Raw genomic sequence first — 17,603 nt, 5'->3', positions numbered from 1 at the left:
AATTTGGAAGTATACACATGTAGTCCAATTCTGCTCACTTGACTGATGGGCTAAAGTTCAGTGAAATGTATGTTAAATTTAGGCAGATTAACTTCTGCCAACACCAAGGCAGCATGGGCCAAAAACTCATTGTTAGGTCAGTGGCCCTGTGTTCTTTCCTAGAATGTTGATCTATAAGAAAGCCCTTCATGTTCCTCCTTAATATAAACAGTGCCAGATGTTCTCTAAGAAAGTGATTGTATGTGTTAATTCTGAAATCAGATGCTGTAGACTATTTATGCAGGATTAATGCATTGTAATTGACTGATGCTGAGGGTGAAATGCTTTGTCTCCTGGACGTGCAATAGTCTTTATAAATGAACAATTTAGGAATAATTGCACTGCTCACTTTGGAGGTAATTTAAAAAAGTTACACAAGTAAATATAACATACTGTCATAGCAATTTTAAAAAACCATTTACACATATAAAGTGCGCTTATACATGAATATCCTATGGACAGTTCAACAGCATATATTATAGCAATATGGAAAAGCCTACTTACATGGGTAAAGTGCATTTACATATGTAAAACTCAGTTTTAAGTATGTAAATGCTTTTTAAAATCAGGCCCATTGGTAGCAACTTCACATTAGTTTTTCAAATGGCAAGCAAGTCTTATATGGCACGTTTCCAGTCTGTTCCTGTTCTCCAGCACATTTCAGTCATCTGAGCATTGAGAAATTGACAGCTACCTTTGCCAGCATTGTAGCATACTGGAAATCTTAGCTTGGCTCTGATCACGTTAGCAGTGGAGATAACGTCCTTTACATTCAATGTCCCAGATATTGGTGTCAAGCCTGTAGGCTCTGCTGATGTTGCTGCCTCACTGTTTCTTCATTCCCTCCCCCCTCATGCCCAGATAGCCAACACGATGGGTTTAAGGCACACGAGGTGCAGGAATTTGTGGTGCTTTTCAGTCTAGCAATAGGATTCAGGTTTTTGTGAATCCATACCTTTATTTCAACTCTTAAAAATAAGGAATTACTAGGAGGTTATGAAAAAAAAATCATACAATGTTTTTGAAAATTTTGGATTCCAAGAGTTCCTTACCAGTTATGACAAGTATATAACCTGAGTGCTGGCTGATTACCAGCTCCAAAAATGGTTTTGCCTCATTCTTTTGTGTGGAAATAAATGTCAATAAAATATTAGGTTATGTCTCTATTTCTTGATTAATTTTGAGGAGCTCTACTCCCTTCATTGGGTCCAAAGAAACAATGAGCAGATAAAGTGAGGCTTCCTAAAGCTGTTCTGGTGACCTGGATTTTAGGATAGCAATAAGGAATACGCATATGATGTCTCCAATGTGTACAGATTGATTTCGTGCATATTCATTGCGGATATCCTGAAAACCTGACTGGTTATGGGGTAACCGGGATACTTCTGAGAAGCCCTGAAGGGAGAAGATGAGGGTTGAATATACAAGTGAATTAGATTACATTTTAATGGTAGAAACAAGGAATGGAATGGAGGGGAGATAGAAGAAGAATGAGAAGCAGCCAGATTGGTAGTGAGTTAAAGCTCATGTCTCTGAAGGCCTTTTTGTTTGTTTGAAATGTCTGATCATTTTTATTTTGAATGTCTTACATTCTTGAATAGTTCTGAATGTCTGTTTAATAATCCTATTCATAAGGTCATTGATGTAGTGGCTTGGTTTCAAAAAAGGTTCTTCCTGGGAGATGTTGCTTTGCTCATCTCTTGTTTAGGTTTCCTCTTATCTCTAATTTCTGGTTTCCTTTGCTATTGTAGCATCTCTCTTTACATTTTCTGCATTGAATAATATGTACTGCATTAGAGGAGGAACAGGCATAAGAGTTCCCTTTTTTTGTTAAAGGTCTTTCCAGTGTGGGTAATGGTAGAGTCCTGTAAAATGTATATTGGCATAGTTTGCAGTATGATCTGTAGAAGGATTTGTACCATTTTTCTTTTGAGTTTTAGTTGCTTGATTTTTACTAGCTTTTGCTTCAGGTTAGAGAGCTTCCAGAAAGCTGGAACTGGGCGAGTAAGAGAAGATTTCAGTGATTCATTCTCTAGTGGAAGTTAACTATAGGCCTTTTTATGGCTTTTCTAGTTCTGTATTGTTACTACAAGGGACAGGTTGTCTTGGATGTTAAGTGAGAATGTAGTCTTCCAGAAGATTTTAGGGTCTTAGCCTTTTTGTCTGCCCCTCTATGATAGCCACAAACATACCCCAGATCTCCAAACTTTGCATCCCCCATCAGGACATCTATCTTTTAAGCAAGCATGCTTATTACTCCAAATAAATACTGATGGATCTAAAAAAGTGAATGTCCTTCCTTTTTATCCACAGGGGAAGCATTTGCAAGCGATAAAGTATTTTGGGGGAGAATAACCTCTTCATCACTGCTCATTCCCCTATAATTGACAAAGGAAAAGGACTCTATTCATGCAGTAGAGCTATCAATGTTTGTAAAGTAGTGATGATGTTGCAGTAGTTTAAATTTTGTGTGGTATGCGTAAGCCATACGCCCAAATATCTTAGTTTCTAAGGTCCATTTTAGCAGAAAGGGTCCATGCCATCTGTTAGGTATAGTTGGGTCTAAAGGAATCTCCTCTGATTTATTATAAAATTTTCAGACCTGGAAAAAGATCTAAATGTTTTTATAGTGTCCATAATTTTCATGAGGCTAGTCAAGGGGTTGCCCACAAAGATTTAACACATCGGCAAATAAACTTAATTTGACCTGTTTTTTGTTTTAATGGAAATGCCATGGAATATAGGCATGGTAGCTTGATAGGTAAAGGTTCCAATACCGAGACATTTACGGTAACACTGGAGACAAATGGCACCCATGATGGGTACCTCTGTTTAAGGGAAAAGCATTAGATACAGCAGTTGTACCTATTGTATAAACTGTTCTCAAATTATAATTTTTCAGGATCCATCTCTTCTTACTTGACCACTCAACATGGTTGAATGCTTTTTCAGCATTTTGGGGTGTTTTTTTTTCCACTATGGTATTTGCAAGCAGGTCCCTCATGTCCATGTCAGGAGGAGGTATGTCTAGAGCAATAGTTCTCAACCGTTTTCCCATCGTGACACCTGAAGGACAACGCTCACATCTATGACACACTGCTCGTTACAATCCATGGCAGAAATAAGAAATAAAGGCCCGGTATTATTTTTAAGAATGATACAAGGGAAAGATATGTAATTTCTGTTCAGACACAGTACTTAAATAGTAAACCTCCCATACCAGAACATCACTAACTTCCAGCACTCAAACAGTAACCATCTTACCTAAGAAAAGGCACCAGGTGTTAAAACAACAATGTACCTCCTAGAGCCCAACACAAACTGCATGCCAGCAGAATACCTCACCTCTGTCATGTGTTCAGACCCTCACCTAACAAAGAATAAAAAGACCATAAAACATAACTAGAAACATGCAGGCAGAAACTGGACTGGAAACTGCAACAAGCCAGAGAGACTGTATGCAGTGTAACAAAGGAAAAAGAGGAACATCACCAGTCCTCAAAACAAATCAAGAAATATAAAAATCAATAGCAGTAAAACATACTAATAAAAAGAACAGATTATTTCAAAACAGCTGTTGAATATCTAAAAACTCAAAAAAAATTTCCAGACATCAATAAAATATTTCAAAACAGCAGCCACAAAAACCAAATAATTAAAAATGATAAAAATAAAATGCTCTCCATACCTGAGAACTTTTGATATCCAGGTGCCCTGCACACATGTTCTTACTTACATAGGCTCTCTATCAAGCTCATATACCCATGCACTTTCCCTCACTTACATAGGCCTTTAATAATAATCAAACATTTACACACATGCTCTCTTAATCATACATAACATGCTCTCTCACTTGCACATACAGGCTCTTAATCACACACTTACACACATGCTGTCGTTTTCACATTTATACCCACACAGGCTTTCAGTCACACACTTACATGCTGTCTCTTTCTTTCACTTACATACAGACTCTCAATCACACATGGACACACGGGCTCTTAATCATACATACACGTGCTCTCACTCACACAAAGGATGTAAATCGCACACAGACACAGGCTCTCAATTGCATGCATGTGGACAGGCTCTTCCCCCACCCCCTCCCCCCAAAACAGAAGAACTGGTAGCAGCAACAACAGCTTCCTCTTCTTCCAACCCTCGTGGCCTTGAGAAAGGTGTCCCATCTGCTGCTGAGGCTGACTAGTCCTCTTTTTGCCCCAGGCCAATGTTGCTCGTACTTTTAAATTACCATGATCTCTTCTTTCACATGTGGCAGCTGCATCCAACTTCCTCTTCCGGGATGTGGGGGCAGGAAGAAGAGATCATGCTGCTAGTGCTGCTGACACCAGCTATCCTGCCGCATCCCACCCGGACTATCAGCATTTTAAGCCCAGATCTCACTGGAGTAAAGGAGCAGCTGGACCAGTGGGGGACTGGGAAATGTGGCGACACACTGGTTGAGAACCACTGGTCTAGAGTATTGAAATTACAGGTTTAAAGGATCCCTGTGGCAAATGTTCCAATTGTGCTCTACCATCAATTGTGTGACTTAGTGTAAGTCCTCTTATTTCCAGCTAAAACTAAATAATGCTGGTTATTCTCTTCTCACACCTCAGGAGGCTTTCATGCAGTCAGCATGCTGCCAAATTGTCCAGCCAAGAAGTGGGCTGCATGTTTGTATCTGAAGTGTTAAAAGTAACCCTTCCTTCATGTGAGCTGCCTTACACCATTGTCTTCCTTAGCTTTAAAAGAAAATACTGGGTTCTCAGGGAGTATATACAGCATGACATTTTATTTTAAAGTTTTGTGACAATATGCATGCATTGGCATCCCAGGCTTGCTGTTTATTTTTTTTCATAAACCTTTGAAAAGCACTGGGGATTCTATGTAGAAATAATCCTAGAACATCACATGGCTGCTTCTTGCTTTTGCTAGTCTCCTGTTGGTTTGTAAACTAATTTACTGCTGGGATATAAACACTTCCATTATTTTATTTTTTTAAATAAGTGCATTCTTTCTAAAGGCCAGGAGAGGCATCATATGGCTTGAGAGACCTATATTTAAAGGTGTGGTGGGTTCCTAGGTGGATAAAAGGAGTTGCAAAAATAGTGTGTAAGTTTAGCATGACAGTCATATCTAATATTGCCAATTGGAGTTGTAAGCTCCTCACTTCTGCTAAAAAAAAAAAAAAATTCCAGGCAAGCAGTACATGGAGCTAAGCAAGAAATACCTGTTATAGACCAGCCGAGAAAGGAAGCAATCCCTTTATTGATTTTAGCTGAAATTGCCTCTGGCTGGGAGTACTCTTGCCCAAGTAGCTGTGGCTCCTAAGATTAAAGAAGACTTCCCTTTACTGTGACTGCTGAGTGTGGCACAACCTTTCCTGTCTCTTCTACTTCTTTGCTGTAACAATTGCTGACTAGATGCAATGCAAAGACTCCACAATATTGACATTTACTGTTTGGTTTTATTTCCCTTTTATTTATTGACCTGTAGATCTAAATATATCTGCCAACTCAGTCCGGTTTCTTCTATTTGATGCCCATCATTCCTGCATCTGTTTTCAGAGAAATGTTAAATTAAAAACAAAGTAGGTAACTTTTTTTATTGGACTATCATCTTAACTTAATACACGTCTTGACTAGCACTCTTCGTCTGGTCAGAAGAAAATGAGCAAAAGATAATACCAGAAAATATAAGTGAATTATGAAAAGTGTTCCAGTGATAGCAGAAAGGCAAGGGAGGGTTAATGAGTGATCAGAAGGTGACAGGCACACTTTCAAACTACCATTGGAATAAGTTTTATGGTGGTTATAATTTCTGGCAATATCTTATGCTCATTCTGTTTTGACCTGAAGAAGGGAGTATTATCTGCCAAAAAACTAGTCAAAAAATGTATCTATTTAGTCCAATGAAAAGGTATCGCCTTTTTAAAGACTTGCGATTTTTATTTAACCATTATTTCCACACATTCAAATGCATTAACATGGCGGCAACACTGCATCTGTGTAATATGTGAGCCGTAAGCTGAGGGCAATCCCTTGGCCTTTTGACTTTGTTTGAAAACCTGTATAACAGGGGTGGCCAACAGTTCTCAAGAGCCACCAACAGGCTAGATTTTCAGGATATCCACAATGAATAAGCATGAGAGTTGCATGCGCTGCTTCCATTGTATGCAAATCTATCTCATGCATGTTCATTATGGATATCCTGAAAACCTGGCCTGTTTTTGACTTCCAAGAATCAGTTGGCCACCCCTGCTGTATAATATGGGGTGAAAGAGAGGTTAATGCCCTACCACCTGATACTACTGGGGTCATGATGATGTAACAACCATTGCCAAAGCATAAGGTTTAAACATCATGCTAAACAAAAATTTGAGATTTTTGTCAAATTACGGCCCTCTGGTTTGATTAGGCCTATGTCTAGGTTGATGATCCTTCAGGAGGCGCTGGAAAAAGTGAGCACTCTGATATATAAACAAAAAAAAAAATCCTTGGCATGCTGTGTGAGGGTTTTTACTTTATAGTAACATGGCAGATTAAAAACAAATTATTCTTTCTAGTGTGCCCACTTATTTTGATCTGCTTTCTAAGGATATATCCTACTTGTATATATCAATCTGTAAAAGCTTGACCCCCTTGAAGCATATTGCTCCTTATCTTAATTTTTGTTGTCTTCCCATTTTGAAACATACAAGTTGTCATACTTAATCCAGCACACAGACCTTCCCACCCTCTTTGTTTTACCAGAAGGATTTATAATCTAAACACTTACCAAAATAAAAGAACTTGTTGACTGAACATCTGGCCATCTATATTCCTGTCTCTTTGCTGCATGGTACCTGGTCAGCACTAACTTGCTAGTATTAATTCTAGTTTCTGGGGAGTTAGTCAGCCATGTCCCATCTGGCTACCCTGTAGCTTGCCTTGGCACCAAATTATACTTTCTTTATCTACTTTTCACCTTTACTTCAAGAGCAGAGGCATGTAGTGGGTAGGAAAATTGGTGATTTTGTCATATATTACACAATATATTTATAAGTATAGAAGTTTTACTTATAAGTCTGAGAATAAGCAATAAACGCATGCAAAATTATAGTTTGCATTAAAGAAAATTCACAAAAATACATCCCCTGACAGTTTCTTATGTTCTTATGTTCTTAGTTCTCCAATTTGAGTCTTATATTTTTGTAGATCTGAGAAATCAGCAACAGCTCATCAGGCACTTCATTAACCACTGGTAATGTCCAAAGCTATTCTTGTGAGCTATTCTTTTCTCTGATTTCAAACAGCTTGTCTCATGTTGCTTTTTTTAAGTTAATTTTTCTGACCTTTGCTCTGGTTTCTTCTCTGGGCCACTCCCATGTGTCTTGGGGCCCCAGTTGTATGTTATCACATCAGCAAGCAGTTTAGTGTAGCTAAGTGGCTACTGTCCTATTTTCCTCTATCTGCAGTTAGCCTTCTGAGTAACTGCTCTTTAATATATATGATCATGACTTGTTTTGTTTCAAGCAGGCTAAGAAAATTAGCATATTTATTCTCAAAACTTATAGGCCTTATATCAAATAATCACCCCCATCTTGAAAACCCTTCATTGGCTTCCCATTCACTACAGAATCATGTACAAATCTATAACCATCATTTTCAAAGTCATACATCAACTCGCACCATTAAATCTACAAATACCACTCAAGAAACACACCTCTGTCAGACCAACTAGAGAACACTACAAAGAATCACTTAATGTTCCAAAAGCCAAAACATTCCAACACAAATCTCTCGAAGACAGAGCTCTATCCACAGCAGGACCGCGCCTATGGAACTCCATCCCTTCAGAGCTTCGCCAGGAACCATGCCTACCTACTTTTAGGAAAAGACTAAAAACCTGGCTTTTCAAAAAAGCCTACCAGAGTTCAGATTGATCCAGGTTCCCTTTCAACCACCATCTGTCACCCCTAACCTCCCTCTTCCCTCTATCCTAGTGTAAACCCCACCAGCCCATACCCCTCCCCGTCCTTGACTACATTTAGCTCTTGACATCCTCTTGACACAGATCCTTTATTGCATACCATGTAAATATTCACTGTAAATGCGTTTTACTATGTAAATATTCCTGTCCCTTTTCTCTTTTCTCCTCCTATCCCAGTTGGTAATTTCCTTGTTCATTGTAACTATTATTTTCTGCACCAGTTCAATTACCCTAGTTCTATGTTTATTACACGACTTGTTAAATGTAAACAGACTTGATGCAACCTTTGGTCGTGAAAGCCGGTATAGAAATTAATTAATAAATAAATAAATAAATAAAATATCAGCGATTCTCTGCTTCATTGCTTCCTATCGTGGTACAATATTCTTCCGCAAGCTTAACAGCTTAAAATAATTTTCCACAAGGCAATGGGAGTGAAGTGTGGTTTTGTAATACTCAACTTCCTAACTTGTTCCTATTACTGTTCTGTCTCTCCCAAGCAAAACATGCTTGAATTCTATCACAGAACTTGTTTCTATCACCTTTACTGATAGTTTATTCCAGGCATCTACCGCCCTCTCAGAAAAGAAGCATATTCTATTAAAAGGAAGGAATTAGCTATAACATAGGTAATGTCATCCAATGGCACCCACAAAGACCCAGCTCAGAGTCATATTACCGATTGGCCTTGTAAGCTCTTCTACAACAGGACTTGAGCACCAATGTGATTGACCACATAGGTCTTCTGGGACACATGGCTGTAGCAGTGCATGAAATTTCCTTGGCTCATCTGCACATGCACAGCCTTCAGTGGACCTTCTGAAGTTAGTGGGGTCTGTTCTGTCAACCATTATCCTAACAGATCTTTGTAATCCCTGAGTTGATGGCATCCTGTTCATGATAGATAAATTTGTAGGCTCTCGGGATGGACATCTCATTGCATGTTCCCATGCATCAAGTGAATCCTGTCTACTCATGACCCCACCAAGAAGTGGGGGGGCACACAGAGGTTGCCATGGATCCAGAAGTCTTGGTCCATATCAGAGATCCATCTGCAAATCGACCTGCTGGAGCTGCAAGCTATCATTATGCATTGGGAGTGTTCTCTCATCTGCTCTCAGGCAAAAGAATATTGATTCAGATGAACAACCAGGTGACTATGTTCTACATGAGTAAGCAGGGAGGCTCGAGCTCATACTCCCTCTGTGAGGATGCCCTCCAAATCTGGTTGTGGGCTGGTTATCACAGCACAGGAGCCCAAAACCATTTTGGTGGGCAGTCTAAACAGAGTGCCGCAATATCATGAGTGGTCCTTGGATCCAAGGGTTGCTGATGTGTTCAAGTTTTGGGGAATGCTGGTCATCGACCTATTCATTTCAAATGACGACAAAAAGGTTCAGTGATTTTGCTCCATGCTTCCAAGCAGGTACAGTTCAGCTCCCAATGTTTTTTGTGCTGAACTGGAACACTGGTTTATTTTATGCATACCTGCCAATTCCTCTCATTGCCGAGACTTTCTAGAAGGTCATTCAGGGCAAGGTGAGATTAATTGTGATAGCATTAGCATGGCCACATCAAGAGCGATATCCATATCTTGTCTGTCAGCTCAGTTTCCAGTTTGGCGGGGCACTCCCAACTCTCATCACACAAGTGAGCTGCAGATTGTGCTATCTACCATCGCTGTCCTTCATGGCGTGAATGTTGAATGTGCAGTAATCTCCTTCTTACGCTTTGCTAAGAAATTGGAGGACATGCTGATTTCAGCTTCACCTGGGAGAGGTTCTTCTCTTGGTGTGGGATCAGCCAGCTATACCCTCCTTTTTATTTTTTCCTTGTGCTGCGAGGGACTTCAATATTTATTCTTCCTCTTGTCCTCAATTAAAGTTCCTCTGAATGCCATTGTGGTGTATCACCAGCAGGTGGAAGGAGCTCCAACCACTAGTATCAACGTTCATTAAGTTTGTGGCATTTCAAGCCTCCGGTCAGTAAATTTCCAATGCCTTGGAACCATAATGAGATCCTTGGCACAGCTGATGTAACCTTTCGAACCTCTTGAGTGAATGAACGTGAAACTTTTCACCTGGAAAATTTCTTGTTGCTGTCACTTTGGTACAAAGAATAGGCAGATTGCAGGCTCTGGTTTTATATTCACCGTACAAGCAGTTCTTTCACAAAAGGCTAGTTCTAAGCACTCGTACTTCCAAAAGCGGTATCTACATTCAACATAAACCATACTATTGTGCTGCCTACTTTCTTTCTGAGACCACATTTACACAGGGGAACAAATTCTCTTCATTCTTTGGACTGTAAAAGAGCCCTAGGATATTACTTGAAGGACTCTGCCTCATCAAGCTTCTCAGCTATTCATATCCTTTGATTCCAATAGATTGGAACAGGTAGTTGCCAAAAGAATTTTATCTAATTGGCTAATGGAGTGTATTGTGCACTGCAGTATACTGGCTGTCTTGCAGGTTTACAGATTCTGTCAAGGCTCAAGTGAGAGCCATCATGAATTCAGTGGCTCTTCTAAGGGCCACTTTCATTGAAGACATTTGAAAAGCACACCTACATGTTCCACTACTGTCTAGACAACATGTCTTGCGAGGGGCAATAACTTTGGACAAGCGGTTTTGTGCAGCCTGTTCCCCCCAATAGTCTTCTCTCCACTGGCTTTGTTTCAGTAGTTGCTCCATGCTGCAAGCCTCAACTTGGAGCTTGTCAAGAAAGAAAGCAAGTTTACTTAATTGTAAGCAGGGTTCTCCATAGACAGTGTGATGAATCAACCATGCTAAATTCCCACCTGGCTCCCTGAAGAGTTGACTAGCTCGCTGAAGCTTGAACACTAGAAGAGACTAAGGGGCTCATGAGGCAGTATGTGTGCGTGGAAACTCCCATACAAGCTCAGTAAAATATTTACTGAGCTCTGTGTCGGCACCATTGGATGACACTTACGCTTTGTAGCTAATTCATCTTGCTCTCTTAAGGAAAACCTTGTTTATAGGTAAGCAAGCTTGCCACTTGCTTTCTCTTGTTTCCTCTGAACCTTTCTCCATTATAACTTCAGATTGTGACCACCTTGTCCTTGAACTTCCTTTTTCTATGGATATTTTCACTCTTCTGTACTTGAATTTCCTTGAGCAGATGTGCAGCTGGGATGTTGAGGTTTTTGGGATTTTTTTAGATGAAATTTTGAATTAAGCTTTATTTTATTTATTTTTTTGTCAGGTGGTAGCCAGCTTCTATAAGCTACCTTGCCCATTCAGAGCTTTCCTCAGTCATATACACACAGCCATTTGTGCTAGTCCAAAGATAAGGCACCATGAGTCTTAATTTTGTGACTACCCAGAGCTTTATTTTTCTCCATTTTTAATTACATTTCCTCCTCCTGTCTAACCCAGATTTAGCAGTGGCAGTTGTCTGGCTAATTAGCACGGGTCATTATTTCCTCTGGAGCCTGGCACAAGTCAGCGAGAGAAATGGCTGAAGGTGGGTGGGTTTTTCTGATGCACAGACACTGGCTGCGAGAGCTAATGTCGTGTGAAATTTGCTGCCTATGACCATCTCATGCTGGGAGTGCAAATGACTGGGCTTTTTTTATCCACTTTGCAGCAGAAGTGGTGTTTGGTAGAAATCCTTCCTACATACTGCTTTGCATCCCTGAGATTCAAACCTTTTTTTTTTTATGTGCCTCATCTTAAAGCTCTAAAATACATATTTTGAAACTGTTTTTCAAGAATTTTGAGACTCTGAAAACTTTTTTTTTTAAAGAAATAGGTCTTGTCATCCATTCAGAATTTCCAGGGGCTTAACAGTATAACCTCATCTGTACGGGCACCAGCTGTAGATGGGCATGCTGTGGGGTTTTTCAGCTTTTGCATGTTCACATTGATGAAAGGTGTTTGTGTAATAATGAGGAACAGTTAAAATGCAGTTTTTTAAACCTAGATGTGTAACATGCTCATCAGGGCTCCTGTATATGCAGTGCTTCACCTAATGTGTTGTTTTACTGATAGCTAGTGTTAATGGTTTTGTGGGGTTTTTTTGTTAATTTATTTACAAAAGAAAACCAATTCAGTTTTTCAGTAGTTTTCCAGCTGTGTTCTTCTGGCTGGTTTTCTTCTGATTTTATTGCTGACTTTCACTTTTTCTCCTTCATTTTTCTCCTCTTTCTTTCCCCTCGTTACCCCAATCTGTTTTTCCTTCCTTCCTCCCTCCATGACTCTTCACTGTCCTTGTTCCAGCATCTGTCTCCATTTTATCCTAGCTTTTCTGTCCTCTTCCCATTTTTTCCTTTCTCCACAAAGCCATTGCCTTCTATAAACTAGCCTCTTTCCATCATCCTATGAGATTTGCTTTTCTTCTGTCTTTGTCTTGTGGTCACATGACTGTTTTAACTTTGAGCCGTTTGAAGCTTGCAGTGTCTCTGCTGGTGCTGGAAGATGACATTAAGAACAGTAAAGGTGCTGGTATTGATACAGCAACCACATGCTGTACAGGGTCCTGATACTTCATTATAAACATTATACGCTGCTGCTGTGAGTCACCATAAGAGGTATAAGCTAGAAATATTCTAACAAGTTTTCTGTTGTGATCAAACTTGACAATTCAGATAAAGATTAGCTTGTCTCGTGGCTCAGTGACAGTGCTGTGCGCTGCTGTGTAGAGGATCTGGAACAGCCAAAAGCTGCATTCACAGCCTGTTGGTGGAGGGAAGTAGTTTTGAGACCATAGTGACACCAAGTGGCTGGACTTGAGATCCATAATTGCAGGGTTCTAGAAGGAGCCTTGTATTTGCCCTTTGGCCAAGAGCTGTCACTGCAATGACTGGCCTAAGTGAGTTGGAAAAAGGGATATGAAATAGAGGGAAAAATCCCTGGTTAGTTGTGGAGGCACGGTTGGGGGAGGGAAAGCTCATGGTGCCAGATCTCAGTCTTGGTTTGAATGCAACTGGAAGCCCAAAGGAGCAGGATGAAATTGCTGAATCCAAAAAAGAATTCTACTGTAAATATCATAGCTCATGTGAAGATCACTTCATTTTAGGTATTAACTAGAAATAAATGGAAGAGGTGAAAGTCTGTATAAATGGTAAGTAACATGGTTATTTTTTATATACACTATTTTATGAATTCATGTGTTTGTGTAGGAAATGATTGAACAAGTTTTTAAAAAATTTAGATGGGCTGACTTGCTGATACCTGCAAGAGATCCTGGGTTCACTTCCTAAGTCCATCTGCTCTTTTGACTGGTTGGGTCAAGTATCCCAGCCATCATGTACAATGATTTATGCTCACTAGTCAAGACTTGCAGTAGAGTTAACTTCCAATGTATTAGTAAAATACAGTATACAATGGAGCTGTTGAAGTGAATGTATTAATCACATAACTGCATTGTTATATTCCGCTGAATCTAGGAAGGAGGACATAGAGGTTAGCAGTAGTTGACTCCAGATAGTGGAAAACGTTGTGCTGAATTCTGAAGGGATTTATAGTTTGTGCTTATCAGCTAGAGAGCAATTGCTCTGAAGGCTGGACTAGATAGGAGAGGGTTTAAAATGGAGGGGAAACCCTGGGTAGCTGCAAATAAAGGCATATGATGCCATGACCCAGTAGAGTGGTTCTGATTGAACTGGACGTCGCTTACCTCTAATTTAATTCTCTGGTTACATAATCAAAGGAATCTATCAGATTTGATACAATCTCTCGCTGGTAAAACTGTGCTAGCTCTGACCCTAAAACTTGTTGGATTCAGGATACTTCACTGATCTGTAGTTACTAACCACCACCCTATTACCACTTTGATGAAGAGGATGACACCTACCTCCAAAGACTGATTGAACAGAACTGTCAGTGGAACTGACAAACTCTTAGCTCTCTTAATAACTCCAAAATAATGGCTTTCCTGCTCTCAACTTCATAAAAAGCTCTCTGAGCTTCATATTCCATTTCTGCATGATGACTGTATAAAAATGATTTTAAACAGTACAAGGAGAGGCACCTCCTACAGTTTTTTTTTTTTTTGCTTTTATACCGTGACCTTTCTCACTGGGAGATACTTTTAACAAGACAGGCACTAGTTCAGTGGCCCAGGGTTTGTCAGTGCCACTAAGTGGGAGCCCTGAGTTTTATTTCTAACCAAAGCCCAGGTTGACCATGGCTGCAATTGCAGCTGAAGTGACCCAGTGTTACCAGCATTTCCTTGCTGTTAATCTTGCTAAATTTGACATGTGGAACAAGCCAGCATAGAGCCTGGCAGCAGGGAGTGACAAAGCCATTAAAGTTTACACTAAAGTGTTGGCATTATGACATTTTTTTTCAGATTATCCAATCTGGAAAATAGGTTAGGAAACTTTCAGAACATGCATTCTGCAGAAAGGCAATATTTATTTATTTATTTTAAAGATTTTATATACCGACAACCGTTTGCACATCGTATCTGTTTTCAGATAACTTAGAACAAAAGTATAAATAGGCATGGCCTTTACAAAGAACAAAAGAAAAGAATGTAAACCAATTTCAACCAAAATATAACAAAGCCAAACTTGTTTTAATAAGGCTGCAGATAATTCAGCTTGTTGAATTTCCTCTGCTTAAATTGCTCTTTCTGAAAGATAAGTTTACCTATTGCAGGAAATGGTTTTGGGTGACTACATTTCTTTCTAAGTCCTGTCTGAAGTGAGAGAGACACATCTGCCACATGCTATTTTGAGTAAAGTACACACACATGAGCTTGTGCCATTCACCGATTGTTTCTTAGGGTTCACTTAGGTTTTTTTTTTTGGTTTTTTTTTTTAATCCTTTCCGTTGTCTTCCTTTCTATCAGCCCCCAGAACATTTTCCAGGTGGTCCTGGACTGAAAGACATCTCATCAAGCACTGCCCTTTGTGCTTGTAAGGGCAAGTGGCAGTAGCATCCGCTTTCCTTTTTGACGCTCAAACATGACACCTCTGTGATGAACCTGCACCCTCACTAAGCCTGATACAAGAATGCAAGTCTTTTATACTGAGCTTGTGCCTTTTTAAATAAGACTAGAGCACATGAAAATTGAAGGTTACATCGCTATTTAAAAATCAACAATTTGTGCCAGCAGTTTTTCACTATGATTGTCTTGTTAAAGTAAGTTGAGAATCTAGATATTAGGAAACTTGCAAGGGATTTACAACAAAAATAATTTTAAGTTGCTCTGGGAAATCAAGATACTTGAATGAGCTTGTGTTTCTAATGTTCAATCTAGAAACAATGCCACTGTATCAGTGCTGATTGTCATCACTGTAAAAATACATTTTGTCTGATGTTCAGTAGAAGAATTGATATTTTGTGGAATATAATATAGGTGTATGGAGCAAAAAACCCCCAGAAAATTCTTCAGTCATGTTGACTTTGTAGTACTGTATTAGAAATTAGCTATGGTATACTTTGACTAATAAAGTGAGCTCTTGTGATTGGTGGATTAATGAAAAGGCTGTAATAATATAGCCAGAGTTGTATAGATTGGCTTTATTTTTTTTTTAACTTGTTTAAATATTACATACTGTTTCCTCAAATATTTAAATGATTCTCTGTACTCACCCTTTCCCATGATGAGTTAGACTGTGGCTGAAAAACATTTTGTTATAAATGTTATCCAGCAAAAACTAGAAATTAATTTGTGATAAATCAATGACATGATCTCTGCTTTCTTTTCCAGGCTTCTGAAGAGGCCTCCCTTCGAGCTTTGGAAAGTCTGATGACTGAGTTTTTCCACAATTGCACAACCAATGAACGAAAACGTGAAATAGGTAAGTCCAGGATGAAAAGGGACAAAAGGTATTGCTGGGTACTTAAAAAACAATTTGGAGCACAAACCCATAGGCAAGCTGCTTCTCCTGCGCACACAGTCTTACTCATGCATGTTCATATCGTTTCTCCTGCCTAAAAATGTGCATGCAATAAAATATATAACAATTTTAATTTAAAGTGGTAGCAGTGAGGGCAGGTAGTTTACAAGAAGACCAGAGAAAAAAATTGTAATCTACTCTCAAATCAGGCAATTTTGTGATTCAAGCACATTTTGTTACTATAGCTATAAGGACCCAGTGCAAACCTTTGGGGCAAGCTGGAGGATATAGTCTGCAGAGAAGGGAATTGTGGGCCAAGAAAAGCCAAATCAACCAATTAAATTCAACAGTTTTCTACTCGTTAATTCTCCCACCTTCAGGTCATGATACTTTGAATCTGGTCTCGGGTTGTTTTACATTTAGCTTTCAGGCAATAACCTAGTTTCCAATCTTTGCCCTCTTTGACTTGATTTTCTGGGGCTTGGCATGTCTCTTCTCATTCTCTGGTAATGTCTCTTCTTTTTCGTGTGCTTCTTCCTTTTTCTTTTCTTTCAGATATCTATCTTTTTCTTTGACTCACTTTCCTTCAGCTGTGTATTTTTAAGAACATAAGAACATGCCATACTGGGTCAGACCAAGGGTCCATCAAGCCCAGCATCCTGTTTCCAACAGTGGCCAATCCAGGCCATAAGAACCTGGCAAGTACCCAAAAACTAAGTCTATTCCATGTTACCGTTGCTAGTAATAGCAGTGGCTAATTTTTAAGTCAACTTAATAGCAGGTAATGGACTTCTCCTCCAAGAATTTATGCAATCCTTTTTTAAACACAGCTATACTAACTGCACTAACCCCATCCTCTGGCAACAAATTCCAGAGTTTAATTGTGCATTGAGTGAAAAAGAACTTTCTTCGATTAGTTTTAAATGTGCCACATGCTAACTTCATGGAGTGCCCCCTAGTCTTTCTATTATCTGAAAGTGTAAATAACCGATTCACATCTACCTGTTCTAGACCTCTCATGATTTTAAACACCTCTATCATATCCCCCCACAGGCGTCTCTTCTCCAAGCTGAAAAGTCCTAACTTCTTTAGTCTTTCCTCATAGGGGAGCTGTTCCATTCCCCTTATTTGGTAGCCCTTCTCTGTACCTTCTCCATCGCAATTATATCTTTTCTGAGATGCGGCGACCAGAATTGTACACAGTATTCAAGGTGCGGTCTCACCATGGAGCGATACAGAGGCATTATGACATTTTCTGTTTTATTCACCATTCCCTTCCTAATAATTCCCAACATTCTGTTTGCTTTTTTGACTGCCGCAGCACACTGAACTGACGATTTCAATGTGTTATCCGCTATGATGCCTAGATCTTTCTTGAGTAATAGAACCTAACATTGTGTAACTATAGCATGGGTTATTTTTCCCTATATGCATCACCTTGCACTTATCCACATTAAATTTCATCTGCCATTTTGATGTCCAATTTTCCAGTCTCACAAGGTCTTCCTGCAATTTATCACAATCTGCTTGTGATTTAACTACTCTGAACAATTTTGTATCATCTGCAAATTTGATTACCTCACTCATTGTATTTCTTTCCAGATCATTTATAAATATATTGAAAAGTAAGGGTCCCAATACAGATCCCTGAGGCACTCCACTGTCCACTCCCTTCCACTGAGAAAATTGTCCATTTAATCCTACTCTCTGTTTCCTGTCTTTTAGCCAGTTTGTAATCCACGAAAGGACATCACTACCTATCCCATGACTTTTTTTT

The 17,603-nt window shown here is 39.4% G+C and overlaps 1 protein-coding gene across 5 annotated transcripts in view; it reads left to right on the top strand.

Annotated features, from left to right (window-relative positions):
* XPO6 (exportin 6) overlaps positions 1 to 17,603 on the top strand; it is a 205,463-nt gene that overhangs the window by 16,400 nt on the left and 171,460 nt on the right. For all 5 annotated transcript variants that reach the window (XM_029576103.1, XM_029576106.1, XM_029576105.1 and 2 more), the window contains exon 2: positions 15,697 to 15,787. In XM_029576103.1, the coding sequence (XP_029431963.1) occupies positions 15,697 to 15,787 (91 nt within the window). The remainder of the gene's footprint in view (positions 1 to 15,696; positions 15,788 to 17,603) is intronic.

The sequence above is a fragment of the Rhinatrema bivittatum genome, chromosome 14, assembly GCF_901001135.1.
Source record: "Rhinatrema bivittatum chromosome 14, aRhiBiv1.1, whole genome shotgun sequence".
Classification (NCBI taxonomy): Eukaryota; Metazoa; Chordata; class Amphibia; order Gymnophiona; family Rhinatrematidae; genus Rhinatrema; species Rhinatrema bivittatum.
Note: the sequence above shows the minus strand (reverse complement) of the source record. Positions and strands in the feature narration are given on the sequence as shown.